Genomic DNA, 20,963 nt, shown 5'->3' on the forward strand with positions numbered 1-20,963 from the left:
TTTTTTTTTTTTTTTTTTTTTTTTTTTTTGCTGTACCGAGGATGGGACCCAGGAACCTTCTACCTCCGAGCTACACCCCCAGCCTATTTTTCCTTCTTCATTTTGAAGCCGGGTCTCACTGGGTTGCAGAGGCCTCACTATGTAACTGATGAGGATGACCTTTAAAGGAGGGGCGAAGGCACGGGTGGGCGTTAAACCAACACACTCCTGGCCACCCCGGCCCCAACGGTGAAGTAGTGCAGACAACAACAGAACAGCCCAACAATCCTGTGTGTTATCCTCACAAACTATTAGGCGGTCATTAAAATAATAGGCTAGAGCTGGGCGTGATGGCGCACCCTCGTCATCCCAGCATTGGGAGGCTGAGACAGGAAGATCGCGGTTCAAGGCCAGCCTTAGCTACTTAGCAAAGCCCTTTGCAACTCAGTGAGACCCTGTTTCAAAATAAAAAATAGGGCTGGGGTGTCACTCGGAGGTAGAATGCCCCAGGCTCCATCCCCAGGACTGCAAAATTAAATAAATAAATAAATAACCAAGAGGGTAAAAGGGGAAAAAAAGACCAAATAGCACATTGTACATTAACATGTCCCATAAATGCCTGTACAGATGAAAAGCTTAGAAGCAGAGATATACAAAGATTTAACAAAGATTTAAAATAAGGATTATTCTAGGCAAAAAGACAAACCAAGGCTTACTCTTGTATTTTCTTATTTTTTCTTGTTGTTCTTCTTCTTTTTTGGTGCTGCAGATTGAACCTGGGAGCACTGTACCTCTGAGCTACACCCCCCAGCTCTTTATAAAATTTATTTTAAAACAGAGTCTAGCTAAGTTGCTGAGGTCTTGCCAAGTTGCTACAGCTGCCTTTGAACCCATAATCCTCCTGTCTCCGCCTCCCAGATACTGGAAATATAGGTGTGCACCACTGCACCCAGTTGGTATTTTCTTGTTCTCCAAAAAGAATCCTGAGCCGGGCTTGGTGGCACACGCTTGTAATCTCCCAGCATTCGGGAGGCTGAGACCAGAGGGTCACGGTTCACGGACAGCCTCAGCTACTTAGTGAGGCCCTCTGCAATAATCAAAAATAGGGCAAGGGGTGTAGCTTGGCGGTAGAATGCCCCTGGGTCCCATCCCTAGTACCACAAAAAAAAAAAAAAAAAAAAAAAAATCCTGAATCCAGTGATCATGTGGAAAGAGTGGTGTGCGTGGTCGAGGAGAAGCAGGAGTCCCATGTTCGAGCTCAGGAAACTTAATTACTGCTAATTAAGCAGAAACAGAAGAGGGCGCAGAGCACCCCAAGGCCAATCCTAAAACCAGCCCACGTGTCCACCAAGCACATGAGCTTTCAGGGAGGGGACAACATGGCAGTTAAAACTGTCGTTTCAACTGAGAGCCGGAAAGAAAAAAGCCCTGTCCCTCAACACCCAGGCACCAAACCCGTATTCACTATGCGCAAACGTATCAAACGCAGCCCTGGATTTACTGAACACGGCCACAGCAGATCGTGAGCCCCAGGCCAGGGTGAGAGGTTTTCACAACACACTCTGCTCCGTGAGAACATTTTAACTTCTCGTTTGTCTAGTTACACACCAACCCCATAGTCCCTGGCCCCTGGCCCGCAGTAACACTCTTAAAATGCGAGATAGATGCCCAGAGCCTCCACCAGCAAGAGGCCCCAGCACGCCAGGACGGAGGAGGGGCAGGTGTCGGGACCAGGGGCTTGGCCTCCTGTGTTTGAGGCTCGACACCTTCTTCTCAGTGGCCAGCACTTACCCAAGCTGAGAAGTGTTTTCTGGAACCTGAGATCCAAATGGCTCAGCTCGGTTTCCCGGCTTACAAGGAAACCGACCACATCAGCTGTGGCCATTGTGTGTTAACTGTAAAGGCCAGTCCCCACCCCGTTCCAAATTCCAAACTCTACTGCCTCAACTGTGTGTCACAGCTGAGCGGGAGGCCAGGCCCTGGGCTGTTGGGGGGTAGATGACCCCGTGGGTCTTTGAGCTGGAGCTCACGTATATGGATTGAATGCGCTCCACTGGGAATGTTCTGCAAGCGAAAACAAGGACTTATGGAGCCAATTCAAATGAACTGTACCCGAACACCCAGAGGCCTGGAGGGGAGATTACAATGAAAATGTAATTCAAAGCAATGTCTTCCAACACCTTTCACTGGGCTCCACAAAGGCTCAGGGGTGGGGACATCCTCTCAAGGAGCTTGTGCCGTGTGCCTGCTCCCGCGTGATACCCAGACACAGAATTCCTTTACTGGCATTACGGTAATGAATACTTACCGTATGCCTGGTAATAGCTGGCTGCCAATCCTTTCCTTACTAACAGGAAGATTGTAGGTGATGGGACCATAAAGCCTATGCGAACAGGTCATCTGGGGCTGTGCCGTCCAGTTCAACTGCAGAAGATGCACAGGGCTGGGGCGCTTCCAAACGAGGTGAGCCGGACCAGAGAACTTGATTTTAATTTCATTACGTCTAAAACTCAGCCAGGCATGACGGCACACGCTTGTAATCCCAGCATTTGGGAGGCTGAGACAGAAGAATCGCGGTTCGTGGATAACCTCAGCTACTTAGTGAGGCCCTCCGCAGCTCAGTGAGACCCGGTTTCAAAGTAAAGAATAAAAAATAAGGCAGGGAGCCGAGGGGTTAGGCCGGTGCTAGGGCCAGCAAGGCCAGCATCGGAGCCTGCCGTGAGGCAAGGCCAGTACTGGGGCCTCCGAGGCCGGGATAAGAGCCTGCCAAGGGGTTAGGCCAGTGCTGGGGCCAGCGAGGCCGGCATCAGAGCCTGCTGTGAGGCAAGGCCAGTACTGGGGCCTCCGAGGCCAGGATAAGAGCCTGCCGAGGGGTTAGGCCGGTGCTGGGGCCAGCGAGGCCGGCATCAGAGTCTGATGTGAGGCAAGGCCGGTACTAGGGCCTCCGAGGCCGGGATAAGAGCCTGCCGAGGGGTTAGGCTGGTGCTGAGGCCAGCGAAGCCAGCATCGGAACCTCCTGTGAGGCAAGGCCGGTGCTGGTGCCTCTGAGGCTGGGATCGGAGCCTGCTGTAGGGTTAGGCCGGTGCTGGGGCCAGCGAGGCCGGCAGTGGAGCCTGCCATGAGGCTAGGCCGGTGCTGGGGCCTCTGAGGCTGGGATTGGAATCCTGCTGAGGGTTTAGGCCGGTGCAGGGGCCAATGGCCAGCATCGGAGCCTGCCGTGAGGCAAGGCCACTCCTGCGGCCTCCAAGGCCGGGATCAAAGCCAGCTGAGGGGTTATGCTGGTGTGGGGGCCAGCAAGATCAGAACCGGGGCCTCCCATGAAGCAAGGCCGCTGCTTGAGCCAGCGAGGTCTGGATCAGTCCACTGAGTAGCCAGGCCACTACTGGGGCCGTCAAGAGTGGGATCAGTACTTGCAACGCAGCATGCACAGAGAAATATCGCAGAAAATATAAATCAGATGCTTCTCCTAATCAGCAATAACTAGGAGGAAAGGGGCAACAGGAAGAGGTTGAGCTATAGAAAGGGCCCTATAGTGAAGCAACTAATGTGACCAATCAGAGGGTATGTAATAGTGGAGGATGGAGCCTCTTTAAAACGCAGGAGGTACATAAACAAATGTATCAAACTTAATCACCAAAGAAGCGTGGGATGGAGGGAGGGGGAGGGAATGGGTTGGGGGCTGGATGAGGGCTAATTGGATGATGTGTGCTTGTATATCCTCTCAAGTCTTGTACTCCAATGTGATGATATATGACTACAATGCACCAATTTAAAAAATAAATTAATTAATTTTAAAAAAATAGGGCAGGGAGTGTAGCTTGGAGGTCGAATGCCCCTGGATTCCATCTCCAGACCCGTAAAAAAAAAAAAAAAGGTCTGGGACTGTGGCCCGGAGGTATAAAGCCCCTGGGTTCCATCCCTAGTAACACACACACACACACACACACACATACACACACACACACAAAAAAAAAAACCCCTAAAACTCAATATTTAATTTGGCTATTAGAAAACTCTTATGTGTGTTTATTATGTTTGGAACAACCCTGATAGACATCTACTTTTCTCAATTGAATATTTCATTTCATTTTTTTTTTTTTGTAGTACTAGGATGGAACCTAGGGGTATTCTATTCCAAGCTACATCCCCGGCCCTATTTTGTATTCTTTATTTTAAAACAAGGTCTCAGTAAGTTGCAGAGGGCCTAAGTAGCTGAGGCTGTCCTCAAACCCACAATCCTCCTGTCTCAGCCTCCCAAGGCTGGGATTACAAGCGTGAGCCACCACGCCTGGCCATCAACTGATCCTTTTATGACATTAAAATACAGATCAGGATGAGTCTGGTGATGCACACCTGTAGTTGGGAGGCTGATATAGGATTGCAGGTTTGAGGACAGCCTCAGCAATTCAGTTAAGGTCCTTTAGCAACTTAACAAGACTCTGTTTCAAAATAAAAAATAAAATAGGGCTGAGGGTGCAGCTCAGAAGTAGAATGCCTCCGGGTTCAACCACTAGTAAAAAAAAAAAAAAAAAAGGCTGGATATGGTGGTGCGCACTTGTAATCCCCACGCTTGGGAGGCTGAGACAGGAGGATCACAGTTCGCAGACAGCTTCAGCTACTTAGTGAGGCCCTCCGCAACTCAGTGAGACCCTGTTCCAAAATTTAAAAAATAAATAAATAATAGGGCTGGAGGTGTAGCTCGGAGGTACAATGCCCCTGGGTTCCATCCTCAGTACTTCCAAAAAAAAAAAACCCACAAAAACAACAAAAACCCCACACAGATCAAATATTCCAGATAACATAGCCTCCAATTAGAGAAACCCCGTGGACTTTGAAAACATTTCTTTGAGGAAAAATATAAGCTGAATATCGTGATACCTGTAGTGCCAGTTGCTTGGGAGGCTGAGTCAGGAGGATCACGAGGCTGGAGGCCAGCTTAAACAATTACTGAGACCGCATCTAAAATTTTAAAAAGGAAGTGGCTTCAGATGGATCTCAGTGGTAAGGCGCCTGTGTAGCATGAACGAGGCCTTGGTCTTGATCCTTGAACCAAAACAGAAATGTAGAATATCTCACCAATAATTTCCATGAATTGACTGTTTGGGCAGTTTGGATATACTCGGCTGAGTCAAATATAATTTCACTCTTGTCACAGGTTCTTCGGCTTGTGCTGTGTTGAGAGGGGGATCCTGGGGCTTGAACCTAGGGTGCAATCCACTGTCTAGTGCTAAGCCACACCTCCAGTCAGTCCCCAGGCTCTGATATTACAGGAATGCACCGCCACGCCTGACTTACTTTTTAAATTAAAAAAAAATTTTTTTTAGTACTGGGGATGGAACCCAGGGACATTCTACCTCTGAGCGGCACCCCCAGCACTATTTTTTATTCTTTATTTTGAAACAGGGTCTCACTGAGTTGCAAAGGGCCTAGGTAGTAGCTGAGGTTGGCCTCGAACCATGATCCTCTGATCTCAGCCTTCCGAATGCTGGGATTACAAGCGTGCGCCCAGCTGGTCCTTACATGGGTGAGGCTGGCCTTGAACCCGTGGTCCTCCTGTCCCAGCCTCTGAAGAACTGGAATTATACGAATGCACCTCTACACCGACTTACTGTTTGTTTGGGTTTTTTTTGGTGGTACTGGGGATGGGACCCAGGGGCCTTCTATCTCTGAGCTCTACCCCAGCCCTATTTTTTATTCTTTATTTTGAAACAGGGTCTCCCTGAGTCGCAGAGGGCCCTTGTGCTTCCCGGCGCCTGACTCTGTGTGGCATTTCTATGAAGCAGTGCTCCTTTAGAGCACCAGTCTGAAAGGCAAGCACGCTCCTGCCCCCTGCTGGAGACACTGGTGCAAAACAAGGCCCAAAGTGAGGCGGGTGGGCCTGCCTGGACTGCTGTCAGTGGGAGGGAAGTTGAGACAGGAGGATGACAGATTCAAGGCCAGCCTCAGCAACCCAGTGAGACCCTGTTTCAAAATAAAGAATAAAAACGGCTGCAGGTGTAGTTGGAGGTAGAATGTTCCTAGGTCAATTCTCAATACAAAACAGGCCCATAAGAACTTGTATAGCAAGGTCCTCTGCAACTCAGCGACACCCTATTTCAAAAATAAAGGGGAAAAAAATAGGGCTGGGGTGGAGCTCGGAGGTAGAATGCGCCTGGGTTCCATCCTGTACCCCTTCACACACACAAAAAACCAGCCCCAAACCAAATGGTGACATCCAGAACTTAGGGCCTGAAATGCCAGGTAGAGCTGGGCTCACACACCGCCAACGAAATCTCTGCTGTCCAGAAGAAATGAGCAATCTTGCCCTTTCGATGGAGTCTGGAGGCAGATTCCTAAGAATTCAGACCTTTGGTCTAAACTTACTTGGTACCGGGGCGACAGGCTGGGAGCAGAGGCCACTGGACAGCGCTCGGGGCAGAGATAGGCTGTTACTTCTCAGATTCCTCACCCAGATGCGTGCGACCTTGGACCAGTCCCTGACCCTCCACCCTCCCGGGCGCTATTTATGAGACGGGGTGGCCCCGTGCGCTCCTGCCCTGTCCTTACGGCCCCTCGCAACTTGTGCTGGATTCGTGCAGGATGCCCGCCCGGCCTGGTACCCAGTTCTTCATCCTTGTCTGGAGCTGTGGAGAGAACACTCGAGACAGGGTGGTGCTGGCGTGCTAGCCTCCTGGAGCCTCCCGGAGGTCCTTGTTAGTGAGGGCGACTCCCTGCTCCACTCCACGCAGCCCTAGGCCCTGATCAATCAGGCTCCAGAGAGGAAGAAAGAACCTGGGGTGGGGGTGTTTTGGGGGTGAAAGGAGAGGGCAAAGTAAAAAGGTCTAGTCAAACCAGATGTAGTAGCACATGCCTGTAATCCTAGTATTGGGGAGGCCGAGACAGGAGGATCGCGGTTCACAGACAGCCTCAGCTCCTACTCAGTGAGACCCTGTTTCAAAATAAAGAATAAAAGCCGGGCGTGGTGGCGCACGCTTGTCATCCCCGCGCTTGGGAGGCTGAGACAGGAGGATCGCACAGGTTCGAAGCCAGCCTCAGCTACTTAGTGAGGCCCTCAGCAACTCAGTGAGACCCTGTTTCCAAATAAAATAGAAAATAGGGCGGGGAGGTAGAAGGCCCCTGGGTTCCATCCCCAGCATAAATAAATTAAATAAATAAATAAATAAATAAATAAATAAATAAGCAAGCAAGCTGGGGAGTATAGCTTGGAGGTAGAAGGCCCCTGGGTTCCATACCCAGTACCAAAAAAAGAAAAGAAAAAAAGCAAACAATAAAAGGGCAGGGTAGTACAGAGGTGTAACAACGCTCCTGGGTTCAACCTCCAGGACCCCGAAAATAAAGTATTAATTAATTAAAAAAATAAAAAGTTCTACTTGCTACAACTCAGGAGCGCTGGTCTCTGAACAGGACTGGCTGCCTCGAGCCACGCCCACACTGGACACACTACCAGCTGGCTGCCGAGAGCGCTGGGTGCCAGGGGCTCCCAGAATAAAAGGAAGGTCCTCAACGCCCACCTCCAGATTTGCAAGGCCCTCCCTGTCCCTGCTTCAAGCGCATCAACACCCCGCCAGCTTCAGGGTCCCTTGGACACTGGGCCCTTGGCGCCCACGCGATGCCCCATCTGCCTGCAGAAAAGGCAGAAACTCCTGATCTACGCTCCAGCCAGGCGCTGGAAGCCAGACCTTCGGAATAAGACACCTACATGCCGGTATTTGCAAAAGTAAAGGAATGGAGCCCTGACATCTAAGTCAGACGTGGAGATGAAACAGACAGGGTTCCAAGCTCCCCAGTCAGGCTTTATAGAACATTGCAAGTCTTCCACAGCTCACCGATCACGGGAACGCGTCACCGCTGGGCCGGCAGCGCAGGGCGGGGGGACAGGCCCTCCACAACCACGAGTGAGAAATCAACAGCCAGGCCCAGAGGAGTCCTGGTCCCGAACACAGAGCCGCCTGAGGCTTGTCCCTCCCGGGGAAGCCCAGGACTCAGGCGGCCCTCGGTCCCTCAAGTTCTCTCTGCCGCTCCAGGAGAGGAAGGCACCGTCAACAGCACAAACCCGAGTCGGAACGCTCTCGAGGTCACGTGTCTTGTTTGTAATATGAAATCATGTCGTCCAGGGTTTCAAAGGTGACCCTGGGCGCTGCTGCCGGGCCTTCAGGGGCAGGAGAGGGTGACGGGTGTGCGGGGCCGGGCTCCTGCCTCTGGCCACAAGACTGCCCTGGGTGCCCCTGGGCGGGGCCAGGTCTGCTCCACGTCTGCATCCCGAAGGAGCCAGGCCTCTTCTGACCCACAAAGTCATCCGACGGTGGGGCAAACTCAGGGTCTCGCTCAACACGGAGGTTGGACTGTCGCTTCCACCAGTATCCAAAGGAAAAGTCTAGCAAAAGTAAGAAAGAGCGCTGTTGGAATTTACTAGTAATCAGGTAAGTTTACAGTCAATTGGTTTTTTTTGTCAAGTGTTATATACACTTCTCCCCCCCCCAGTACTGGGGACTGAACCCCTAAGTGCCACTGAGCTACATCCCCGGGTTCCCAGCCCCCTTTCCTGAGGTGCTGGGGACTGAACTGGGCGTGTTCTATCTCTGCACTACACCCCAACCCTCTGTGTGTTTGTGTCTGTGTGTGTGGACGGGCCCCACGGGCCTCCTCAGCGCCTCCCTTTCCTCGTCCTCCCACTGCTGGCGCTGAAGCTCCTTCCTCCTATCTTCCGACAAGGTCTTTTCGTTAGCAGGACTAATAAATCTAACGGGGAACAGAGCGAAAACTGTCTTCAGATACGGACTGAGAGGCCGCAACGCTTCTGCTCCGGCCGCTGGACCACAGAGACGGTCCACTATTGATGGAGACGACAGCTCCTGACAGAGGCCTCTGGCTCACGGCACCACCACCTCCCGATTTAAGTCATGCACCACACGTGCTACACGAGCGTCCTGCAATCTTGCCTCAGCACAAAGATGAGTTAACGGAACCTTCCTTCCCATGCTGCCCCTTGGGCTACCAGAGGGAAGGCAGGACTCTGGGCCTTCAAACAAGTGACTCAATATAATATTCAATCAATATTCTTATGCCTTAACAAAAGACTTGGGCCAAGGTTTGCAGAGCACATACGTACAGCCTCCCCTGAAGAGTTTTATCCATCTCCAGCAAATCTGGCAAATCCTTTCTCATGCAGCACCAGGACCGCCCCAAAGAGTCCACATAATCCACCCTGAAATCAAAGCGAGAAGATGTGAGGTGGGCTTTGTGGAGGCTCCGCACACGTGCTAACTACACCTTGTTGCCAAGGCCCCTCTGCAGAGGGACCGCTACCGCTGAGAATGCGCTAGGGGGTTGGCGGTGTCAGGGACTGAATTGTTCTACCTCTGAGCAATACCCCAGCCCTGTTTGATTTTTTAGTTTGGAGCAGGATCCTAACAGTTGCTGAGGGCTATGCTAAGTTGCTGAGGCTGGCCCCAAACCTGCAATCCTCCTGTTCAGCCTCTCAAGTACTGGGATAATAGGCGTGCACTGAGAATATGCTTAAAAGTTCAAAGCTGACACACAAGCCTGCACCATGGTGCATGCCTGCGGTACCTGGGAAGCTGAGACAGGCGGATTCAGGTTTGAGGGAGGCCCTGGCAACTTAGTGAGACCCTGTTTCAAAATAAAAATGAAGTAGGGCTGGGGGTGTAGCTCAAAGGTAGAATGGCCTAGGTTCGATCCACAGTACCACACACACAAAAAAAGCTGACATACAAGAAAGTATATCGTGCCCTCCATTAAATTTTTTTTCAGTACTAGGGATGGAACCCAGGGGCATTCTACCTCTGAGCTACACCCCCAGCCCTATTTTATTCTTTATTTTGAAACAGGGCCTCACTAAGTTGCAGAGGGCCTCACTAAGAAGCTGAGGCTGGCCACGAACCACGATCCTCCGGTCTCAGCCTCCCAAGTGCGCCACCACACCTCTTTTTCTTATTTCTTCTCGTTGGTACAATTCTTGGTATCAAAGAAATTTCATTTAAGTAAGCCAGAGTGTTTCTCAGATTCTTTTTAATTAGGAGGAATACAAACAACATACCTGGTTGCCTCAGCTTTGCCCAAACTAGACAGCAGAGACAAGAAAGCCAGGAAGACAGGAGGCAAAATGAAATTCCCTGCCTTCCCAGGGTAGTAGCGGACCCGGCTTCTGCAATCATGGGCAGAGACTGCCCTTTCCGCGCCTGCCTCGGTAGCACAGTGGGGGCACTAGGCGCCTCGCTCGTCCGCAGCCCAGCTCACGGGCAGACTCGGCAAGTGCGGGCTGTGCTTCTGTGAGCAGTTTCTTTTTTCTGAAGCAATGCTGACTTCAGCTGTTAGCATGTGATTTAAAAACTAAAGTTTTTAAATCAGCACTGTAATCCTACAACTGATTATCACAAGAAATAAAACCTGCCCCTGCAGAAAGCAGATTCTTTCTTTCCTCCTCTTCCCCCTCCTCCCATGAAATGGGGAGCAAAGCATCTAACCAGATGGTCTGCGTAATTATTTACAGTATTTTTGTGGAAAGATTTTCCACCACCTGGAATTTAGCTACCGCAAGACTTTTATAAAGCGGTCATAATTCTGGAGCTTAGTTTAAAAACAACCACCCAAAAAAAGTGTCAGAACTGCTTGCAGTGCGTCTCCCTTCGCCACACGGTGGCATGTGGCACCTTCAAACGCCCTCCACACTCTTCAAATCACGGGCAAATTGCTTGTAATCATGCAAGCATTAATAAGCAGAAATGAAAAACACATTAGACCTTTCAAAAGAGATGAGATTTCTGCTGTGAAAGGCAATCAGGAACTATTCTGTTTCTGGACAGGCTTCCAAACACACAGATCCCATCCAAACAGAGGAAGGCTGGCTGCTCGAGCTAAGTAGCAATGCGAGGGGCCCCTGTCCCGGGCGGACCCCAGGTCCCGGGGGTAATTCCAAGGAGAGCCGAGTATCCTGTCTTCTCCAAAGGGCTCTGGGGAGGGTAAGGCGCCTGCCCGGGAAGCACTCACATTACCAGGGAGGAAATAAAGGCCACCACAAGTCTGCCTCCGACCTTTTCCTGGTAACGAAGTGCGCTAAGATGTAAGATCTGAGCCATGTGTGGCGACACACATCTATAATCCCAGTACTTGGGAGGCTGAGACAGGAACATCACAGGTTCGAGCCCAGCCTCAGCAACCTAAGAGAGGCTCTCAACTTAGTGAGGCCTTGTTTGCAAGGAAAAAAGAAAAGAGGGCTGGGGGCATAGCTTGGAGGTAGAATGTCCCTGGGCGGAATCCCCAGTATGATACCCCCACCACCAAAAAAAAAAAAAGGTAAGCTCCAAAAGGCAGGAAATCTATTAAATGCTACCCATGTTCAGATAAGGAAGCGGCCACTTAAATTAGAAGTGATGAAGAAAGGCTCGCACATACAGCACGCCCTTCTCTCCAGGTCCCTCACAGATGCGGTCAGATCCCGCCGCAGTGCCCCCTAACTGCTTAGACACAGCTTCTGCAGAAAGCAGGAAGAGGCCTGTTTCATCCCAGTGAGAACCGCACCGCTGGACCAAGGCGGACACCCCATAAGAGGAAGGTGTGCATCTCTGCGTCCACGGTGGGCGCGTACTCTCCAGCTCCCAAACAACCGCCCCAGGCCAAAGGCTGAAGTCAACAAAGCTACAAACGTCCTGAGCAGGGCCTGAGCACTCCCTCCACAAAAGACCCATGCGCCGTGCAAGGGAGTGGGTGGACAGGGCACCAGGACGGTCAGAGCCTTAGAGCACCGCTAGGCGATCGCAAGGACAGCTGGAGAAGGGCGCAAAGAACCACGTCTCAGAGAAAATCAGTAGGATGGGGTTTTCATTCTGGTCTCTTCGTTGATTCGTGGGTCTCTGGGTAAAGAAAAGACTGGCTTGATTTCTCATACTTACCTACTTCTAGGGAAAATTTAGGAAAGTTTCAATAGCAAACTTTTATAAAATGTCTGCTTAGCTGGGTGTGGTGCCACAAGCTTGTAATCCCAGTACTCGGGAGGCTGAGACAGGAGAATAGCGCAGGTTTGAAGCCAGTCTCAGCCTCTTAGTGAGGCTCTCAGTAACCTAGTGAGACCCCGTTTCCAAATAAAATATATTTTATTTATTTATTTTTGCGGTACTGGGGATGGAACTCCGGAGCATTCTACCTCTGAGCCATACCCTAGCCGTATTTTTTTATTCTTTATTTTGAAACAGGGTCTCACTGAGTTGCAAGGGCCTCACTAAGTAGCTGAGACTGTCTGCAAACCGAGATCCTTAAATTGCAAATGCCCAGCTTCCAAATAAAATATAAAATAGGGTGGGGGTGTAGCCCGGAGGTAGAAGGCAAAAAAAAAAAAAAAAAAAAAAAGTCTGCTTATGCTCCAGAGAGCAGTTTTTTGGGTAATTCAAAATACTCTCACTAGGGCGACCGAGAAAAGCGGGGCTTAAGAGTCCCGCTAACAACCAATCTCCATTACCACAAAAAGAGCGCCTTTCATAGCCAGAAAACACCATCACCAGAAAAACAAAAAAACCACCAGGCTCCAGAGAGAAAGCGGACTGAGAACAGAGCTCAGGGCCACAGAGGAGACACACGCGCCCGAGGACGCGGCAGCAGCGCCATACTGCCGGCGGCAGCGGCGAACTCAGCGGACGGCTACAGCAAGCCGAGGTGAGCCGATGCGGGACAGCCAGGCAGGATCTTTTGGCGCAGACAGCATTTAAAGCTCCCAGTGGCTGAGCTCAGCACACGCTGCAGGGATTCAGAGTGGAAATCAAAACCAGAGAAGAAAAAATACGCCAGCCTCATGGCCGAGGGCGTGGCAGAGGCGCCATATTGCCACCGGTGGCGGCAGCAGCAGTGAATTCACCGAGTCCAGTACAGCTACATCTACGTACTCAAGAACAGTGAGTCAAATTGCGGGCCACAGAGGAGAAATCCCAGTATTGTGCCTCCTGGGACTTGACCCAGTGAGGGAGTGGTGGTGGCAGAGATATCACACCATAGGAGAACGTGCAACCTGGCACCCCCCATAGTTTAAAGCAGCCTCTATCGACTCCCTGGGTCGGAGACTCTGTGATACAACCCAGTAAAGGAGTAGTAGGGTCTGAGATAATACAGACTCGAGATCCAGAGCACCTTAAGTGAAGCCATAGTGACCCAAGGGAAGAACCCAGAGAAGGCACAAACCTCCGAAATCATGGGAAAGAGGAATAACACTGAAGTAATGAATGTGCACAACCCCACAACATCAGAACCTGATAAAACAGAAAATCAGAGATTTCTAGAAGATCAAATCAGGAAAATAACTGTAGAAATAATAGAGGTGCTTCGAAAAGAACTCAGAGAGAGCCAAAAAGAGATAAAGGATGCAATTAATGAAGTAAAGGCCTCAATTCAAAGCACAAACAACCGATTAGACCACATGGAGAACAGAATCTCGCTCTTAGAAGATGAGCAATCCAAAAATGAATGCATAGTTTCTAATCTAGAAAAAGATATCCAACAGCAGGAATCTGACATTGAAGAAATATGGGCCCATCTTAAGAGAGCTAACCTAAGAATAATTGGAATAGAGGAGGGAAAAGAAAGTGATACCAAAGGGATCAACAATCTCTTCAAGGAAGTAATAGCAGAAAATTTTCCAAATATAGAGCAAGAGGTTGATACACAGATCCAGGAAACTTATAGAACTCCCTTTAGACAGGATCGGAGAAGAGGATCCCCACGCCATATAATTGTCAAAATGACCAATGTGGAAGCCAAGCAGAGAATCTTAAAGGCAACAAAAACAAAGGGCCAAGTGACATTCAGAGGCAAACCAATTAGAATCACTCCAGACTTCCCAAACCAAGTCATGAGAGCCAGAAGGGCTTGGAGTAACATATTCCAAACTCTGAAAGAAAACAACTTCCAGCCAAAAATTTCCTATCCAGCAAAACTTTCTATCAAATTAGATGGAGAAATAAGAAGCTTCCATGACAAACAGAAACTGAAGGAATTTATGTCTTCAAAACCAGCGCTAGAGAAAATACTCAAAGAGATTAACTACAAAGAAGAAATAGGTAACACTCACCAGAACCAGAGAAACAAGAGTTTCCATCCAACAGACAACTAAGATTGGTTATCTGTGGAGATTCATTATTTATGTTAGTCTTTTACCTATCTCTAAATTGTATTGTTTGCCTTTATTGTTGTTAATTTTTAGGATTTCTAGTTGGAATATTAATATACCTTCAGATATAGCATTTGGAAATATTTTATCCAATTCTATTAGTAACTTTTAACTCTGTTTACATTGTCTTTGGATATACAATATTTTCTTTTTTTTTTTTTTTTTAGGGAGTTTGTATATTCTTCTGTTGTCTATGCCATTGAAATCATATCCAAGAAATCACTGCCAATTTCAATGTTGTGAGGTTTTATGACCCAGATTTTCTCCTAAAAGTTTATAGTCTTAAGATTTATATTTAGGTCTTTTATCTAGTTTGAGTTAATACTTGTATGTGGGATTAGGTAAGGGTCCAATTTTATTCTTTTCCATGTAATTATTATTTTTCAACAATATTTAGTTAAAAGATTATTATTTCCACCACCAAATCTTCGTGGAAACCTTGTCAAAAATAACTTGACAATATAGGGAAGAAGTTAGCTCTAGGCTTGTATTTAACTCCAATGGTCTATATATCTGCCTTTAGAACAGTACTACACTGTTTCAATTATTGTAGCTTTATATGGTTTGAAATCAGAAAATATACATCTTCTAGCTTTGTTTTTGCTTCGAGATTGTTTTGGGTATCTAGAGTCCATATTCCATATCAGGATAGATTTTTTTCTGAAAAATAAATATATGATAGTTTCACCTAAAAAAAAGAAAAAAATATTCTCTGGTAAGAAAGAAAGCAAAAAGAAATATTGAAATGTTATCTTTAAGTCATCAAAAGCTTGGTATCAGACAAATGAAACTGTTATGTGAGATTATCATTTTTAATTTAGGATAAATTGCTATAATACTTGATGTCAACCACTAAGCCAAGCATGGGAGGGAGGGATGGGGAGAGAATGGGGTGGGGATCGGGTGGGGGCTGACTGGGCGATGTGTGCATGTATGTCTACAAAAGTTTGTATCTCACTATGATGTATGAATACAGTGCACCAATAAAATAAAATTAAAAAAAAAAAAAAAATACTCTCACTACTTTTAAGAGTTTAGAGCAGGCCGGGCGTGGTGGCGCACGCTTATAATCCCTGCACTTGGAAGGCGGAGACATGAGGATCGCGTAGGTTCGAAGCCAGCCTTGCTGCTTAGGAGACCCTGTTTCCAAGTAAAAATATAAAAACGGGTCTGGGAGTATAGCCTGTTCCCGCCACAGCTCAGGGCTGTGTACAGAAGTTTCAGACCCCAAGTGTAGTCCTGGTGCATCAGAGTTTATCCCCATGGAATAAAATCTTTAACTTTACATCTTCTGAGTCGGTGGTCTCTTTTGGGTGATATCCAGATGCCACAACGTCCTTGTGATGAATTCTACTCCCAAAGGCCTGGTCTAGCTGCCGAGTGGCCGACACAGGCCACCGTGGGATTTCTCTGTGGCCACCCGTTTCTATAGAACCGTCTTCAGACAGACGAGATGACAAGGTCGTCCTGCCCTCGACGACCTGCCCTGGACGACCTTGTGCCTAGAAAACCTAAGGTGGTGAGAGAAACGTTTCAGCTGTCTAATGGGCCACGTGTGTTGCAATCTTCACCCCCAAAATTCTGAAGCTCAATGATTTATTGTTTTGGGGGTCGCTGGTGATGAAATCCAAAGATATTCTACCACCAACCTGTACCCCCGCCCGGGCCTTTTTAACTTGTAGTTTGAAACAGAGTCCCGCTAAGTTGCTGAGGCCGCCCTCCAACCCACCGGCCTTCTGTCTCAATATGGACAGACTTGAATCATACACATGTGCCTCCAAACACGGCTCCTTATGAAACTTGCAACCAGATACTTCCTTGCCAAATACTGACACGTCACAACTTGCTCTCACCTAGGTGTGGAGCCACGTCAAGGTCATAGATGAGGTGCACCAAATGAGTCACGTGGCTGCCGACAAGAATTATCTTCAATTCCACCCATATTCGCTCTCCGGAGATGCCCGCCGAGCCTTTCGCGTTCTCCGCGATGGCTTCCAAAGTCTCGGGGTGATGCTCGCCGGGCTTCTCCACAATTCTGCCATAAAGCCTGCCAGACGAAAGCCTCAGAGGACGTCATCTCTATATTCACAAACCACCGGTGTCACTAGTTGGATTTACGCCTCATGTAAACAAGGTAGCCAGGTAAGAATTACGTGGCCACTAAGTCGGGTCGCTGCGACTCCACAAGGGCTCTCCTCCCACTACACTCTCACTGTCTGTCTGTCTGTCTGTCTCTTTCCGGCCTCCACAATGTAACAGTGCAGACTCACATTCGCCCTCTCTCCTCTTCCTGCCAGCACGCCCTGATCTCCACAGACCAGGCCCAACATGGACTGACCCTGAAATACCTAATAACGGTAAACAAATAAATACTCCTTCCTCTAAGCTAGGGAGGCATTTGTTTTGAACTGTAGAAATGAGAACACAGGCCAAGACAACCAGAAACCTCATTTTTTTCATTGCCCTCCATCTATTTAGTTAAAAAAAAAAAAGTATGCCAACTTTATTAGGTCTAGAAAGACCTTAAAAATCATTAGGTTAATTCTGCACTTGCTTTTTATTTTCAAAGGAGAAATCCAAGACCTACTAATTAAGTAACGGTCAAGGTTAAAAAGAGCTACAACCCAAAGGCCTCAGAATCTGTGCTTATGGTCCACGGAGAGATCAGCCCACCATCTACAGACTGCGATGCAATCGCCGAACAGTCCTGACTCCCGGAAACCGGCCGCTCTATGCATATCAATAGCGTGGATGGATAACCTCAACCACGACAACATGGCTGCAGACAATGAAACATATTACATAAAACCTCAATAGAAAACCATCAAATGTCTCCATGCACCACTCACGGCCTTAACAAATTCACCACTGATCCACACTAAAGACTAAAAGAAGGCGAAATCTTGATTTCTGTTCCATTTGGAAAGAGAAACAACAAATACTCCAACTTAGATAAACAGCATTTATTAAAAAACTGTGAGCCAGGGGTGGTGGTGCAGGTTTGTAATCCCAGTATTCAGGAGGCAGAGACCGGAGGATCACGGTTCGCAGACAGCCTCAGCTACTAAGTGAAGCCCTTTACAACTCAGTGAGACCCTGTTTCAAAAAATAAAAAGACTAAAATATAGGGCTGGGGGTGTCGCTCAGAGGTAGAATGCACCTAGTTCCATCCCCAGTACCGTTAAAAAAATCATTAAAAATATATATGACCTCATATAAACTCAAATGATTCTCCCCTTTTAAAAAATGAGTATTATTAAACATAAACTTGCCAGTTAGGAAAGGTTATAAAACCTGACGTCACTCGGGTGTGATGGCGCACACTTGTAATCCCAGTCCTTGGGTATCTGAGACAGGAGGATCTAAGGTCACAACCAGCCTCAACCACTTAGTGAGGCCCTCTGCAACTTAGTGAAACCATTCCCAAATAAAGAATAAAAAGTAGGGCTGGGGGGCGGGGGGAGCTCGGAAATAGATGTCCCTGGGTTGAATCCCTGGTATTGTAAAAAAGCTTGGAGACTACACTTTAAAAATTACTAGCATGATGCTATGCACCTAACTTAGAAGTTTGAATATGGATTTGAGGCCAACCTCGACAACTTAGCAAGACCCTACTTAAAAAAAAAATAGGGGGCGTAGCTTACACGTACAAGGACCCTGGGTTCAAAGTCACTGCTGGAAAATAATATATATTAGACAAAAGAACCTACAGAATGGGAGACAATAATTGCCAACTCAACACCTGACAATGGGATAATATCTAAAATGTATTTTAAAAAAACTTTAAAAACTCACTACTAAAACATAACCCAAGACACAAAATAAACAACAGACTTAAAGAGAGCTTTCTCCAAAGAAGATATGCATACAGCTACAGGTGTAAAAAAACAATAAAGCTCAACAAAGTAACGTTGTCCAGGATGTTACACCCATGAATATTTCTACAGAGAACATACATGAACACAGCTCCTGTGGGACGTATGGTGGAAGCTACTCAAACACTAGGAAAGGATCTATCTACAGGATCCGGGAACCCCACTTGCGGCTCTATATCCAAAGGAGAGAAAATAACCACGTCAAATGGACGTCCGTACGCCTGCGTGTGCTACCCTGCTACTCAGAAGAGCCAGAAAGGAAACAGTCAGCCAGCTCACGAACAAAGACAGAAAATGTGCTGGGTCTACACAACGGCCTACTGCCCGGTCGTGGAAAAGGATAAAACCCTGACAGTTGAGGTAGCAAAAACAGAACTGGAGAAGATGATGGTGGTGGTGATGATGATGGTGATGATTTTGGTGGTACTGGGGGGTGGAACCCAGAGCCTTTCTACCTCCGGGCTACACTCCCAGACCTATTTTCTATTTTATTTGGAAATAGGGTCTCACTAAGTTGCCGAGAGCCTCACTCAGAAGCTGAGGCTGGCTTTGAACCCGTGCGATCCTCCTGTCTCAGCCTCCCAAGCGCAGGAATGACAAGTGTGTGCCAGCACGCCCGGCAAACTGGAGATTATTGTAATAATTGAAGGAAGGCAGGCACAGACACACAAGCCAAGTGGAACCCACCCCGTGGAATCTACAACAGCTGGACTCCCAGGGGTGAGAGCACAGGGTGCTCCCCGAGGGGTAGAGAGGTGGCTGCAGGCGCGGGAGGGACGGCCAAGGGCATGGCCGGGCGCTGCGTCATGATGAGGTAAGAATGGGAAGCCCGGGGTGCTGCTGTGGAGTGGACAGAGACGGCCACGCTGGACTACGCTCCCGAAAGCACAGAAAACACAGTTCAAAGACTTTCACCATCAAGAAATGAAAACCAACAGAGGACCGAGACACCTTCAACCTGACGGACCTTATATAATGTGTCTGTGTACAAAAACGTCACACGACACCCCATAATGTTCCTGTTTTGTTATATCAATTTAAAAGTAAAATTACTCCTACTGACAAAATCATCCATGCATATACTACTAGCAATGATTTTTGATTTTTTAATATTTTTGGCAATATTAGGGTTGAAACCCAGGGATGGTCTACCTCAGATCTATGCTCCAACCTATTTTTTTTTTTTTTTTTTTTGGTGGTACTGGGGTTCCTGGAAGCCCTTCTACCTCCAGGCTACACTCCCAGACCTATTTTTACATTTTTATTTGGAAACAGGGTCTCCTAAGCCAGCTCGCGCGGCTGGCTTTGAACCTGCGCGATCCTCCTGTCTCTGCCTCCCAAGCGCGGGGATTACAAGTGTGCGCCACCACGCCCGGCTCCAACCTATTTTTTATTCTTTATTTTATTTTATTTATTTTATTATTATTATTATTATTTTTGGTGGTACTGGGGTTCCTGGAAGCCCTTCTACCTCCGGGCTACACTCCCAGACCTATTTTCACATTTTATATTTGGAAACAGGGTCTCCTAAGCCAGCACGCGGCTGGCTTCGAACCTGCGCGATCCTCCTGTCTCTGCCTCCCAAGCGCGGGGATTACAAGCGTGCGCCACCACGCCCGGCTTATTCTTTATTTTAAAACAGGGTCTCACTGAGTTGCACAGGGCCTAAGTAGCTGAGGCTGTCCGTGAACCCGGATCCTCCCATCTCAGCCTCCCAAGTACTGGGATTACAAGCGTGCACCACCACGCCCGGCCTAGCGATGCTTTCTTTAAACACTGCAACCTATCTTTTTACTTTTTTTTTTTTGACTCATCACTTAATGAGATTTTCCTTCACTGACTTAATGTCATTTTTTTTTTTTTTTTTTTTTTTTTGGTGGTACTGGGGTTCCTGGAAGCCCTTCTTCCTCCGGGCTACACTCCCAGACCTATTTTATATTTTTGAAACAGGGTCTCTTACGCCAGCACGGCTGGCTTCGAACCTGCGCGATCCTCCTGTCTCCGCCTCCCAAGCGCGGGGATGACAAGCGTGCGCCACCACGCCCGGCGCATGACTTAATGTCATTTTTTGAGACCCCTGGGGCGTCCCCTGCCGCCTGAGACTACGCACGACACGAGGGCAAAGACTCTGGTCACTCATTCCCACCTAACGCCCTGCTCGGCCCCTAAGCACGACTGCTACAATGAGATCCGTTAAGCAAAACACCACGCAATAAAAATAAAAGTGGACAATGTAAAAGCTGTTAACCTTTCTTAACGCATAAGATCATATGAAATAAACTACCTATCTGCATACTTGGAAAGTAAAACAAAATAACGACCCAAGTGCGCTCCCTCTCCTGAGTGACAGGCAGTGCCATGGCGCTGGGGCCTTTGGGGCCGTGGTCCTTCCCTAAACCCTCCCGCTGTAGGGGTGCGAGACTGTGACTGCGCTCCGGTGATAATAAAAACTGGGCAATTTCTTCTTCTGAAGAACTTCTAAAAATTCTTACCTGAAATATCTCAAAATTTGAAGAACAGAGTGCACGAGCACCTGGACAGCACACCTTCCCTACGCTGCTTAGACAGTTAGTAAATTAATCAGCTGTGTCAATATATTAGGCACCAACTAAAACGCCTGTGATCACCAACTCCCTTAAAGCCCAACCAATCTGCACGTGATGGCTCATGAGTGAAACGATCCGAATCTGGGTTCGACCCAATAGGATACATGAGCTGCTAGAAACAATAACAGAGCCGGGCGCGGGGGTGCGCAGGTGCCATCGTCCCGGTACCTGTGAGGCTGAGAAGGGAGGGTTGTCACTTCAAGACCACCCTTGGCAACTTAGCAAAACGCTAGTTGTAAAAGAAAAATAAAATAAGGCTACACTGCACATACAGTTCTAAGAGTTAGAACGCCCTTGGGTTCAATCCCCAATACCCCAAGAAAAACTTGCTTC

At 48.1% G+C, this 20,963-nt stretch overlaps 1 protein-coding gene across 1 annotated transcript in view; it reads right to left on the bottom strand.

Moving 5' to 3' along the window:
- Positions 1-1,922: 1,922 nt before the first annotated feature.
- The window catches only part of LOC308278394 (CCA tRNA nucleotidyltransferase 1, mitochondrial-like), a gene marked incomplete at both ends in the record, with an annotated part of 995,237 nt that continues 976,196 nt past the window's right edge, over positions 1,923-20,963 (bottom strand). The window contains 7 exon segments of the mRNA XM_080718147.1: positions 1,923-2,043; positions 2,288-2,403; positions 8,616-8,718; positions 9,089-9,184; positions 11,392-11,470; positions 16,003-16,196; positions 18,726-18,864. Coding sequence (XP_080574273.1) covers positions 1,923-2,043; positions 2,288-2,403; positions 8,616-8,718; positions 9,089-9,184; positions 11,392-11,470; positions 16,003-16,196; positions 18,726-18,864 — 848 coding nt within the window.

The sequence above is a fragment of the Muscardinus avellanarius genome (genome assembly GCF_963383645.1).
Source record: "Muscardinus avellanarius genome assembly, chromosome: 22".
Classification (NCBI taxonomy): Eukaryota; Metazoa; Chordata; class Mammalia; order Rodentia; family Gliridae; genus Muscardinus; species Muscardinus avellanarius.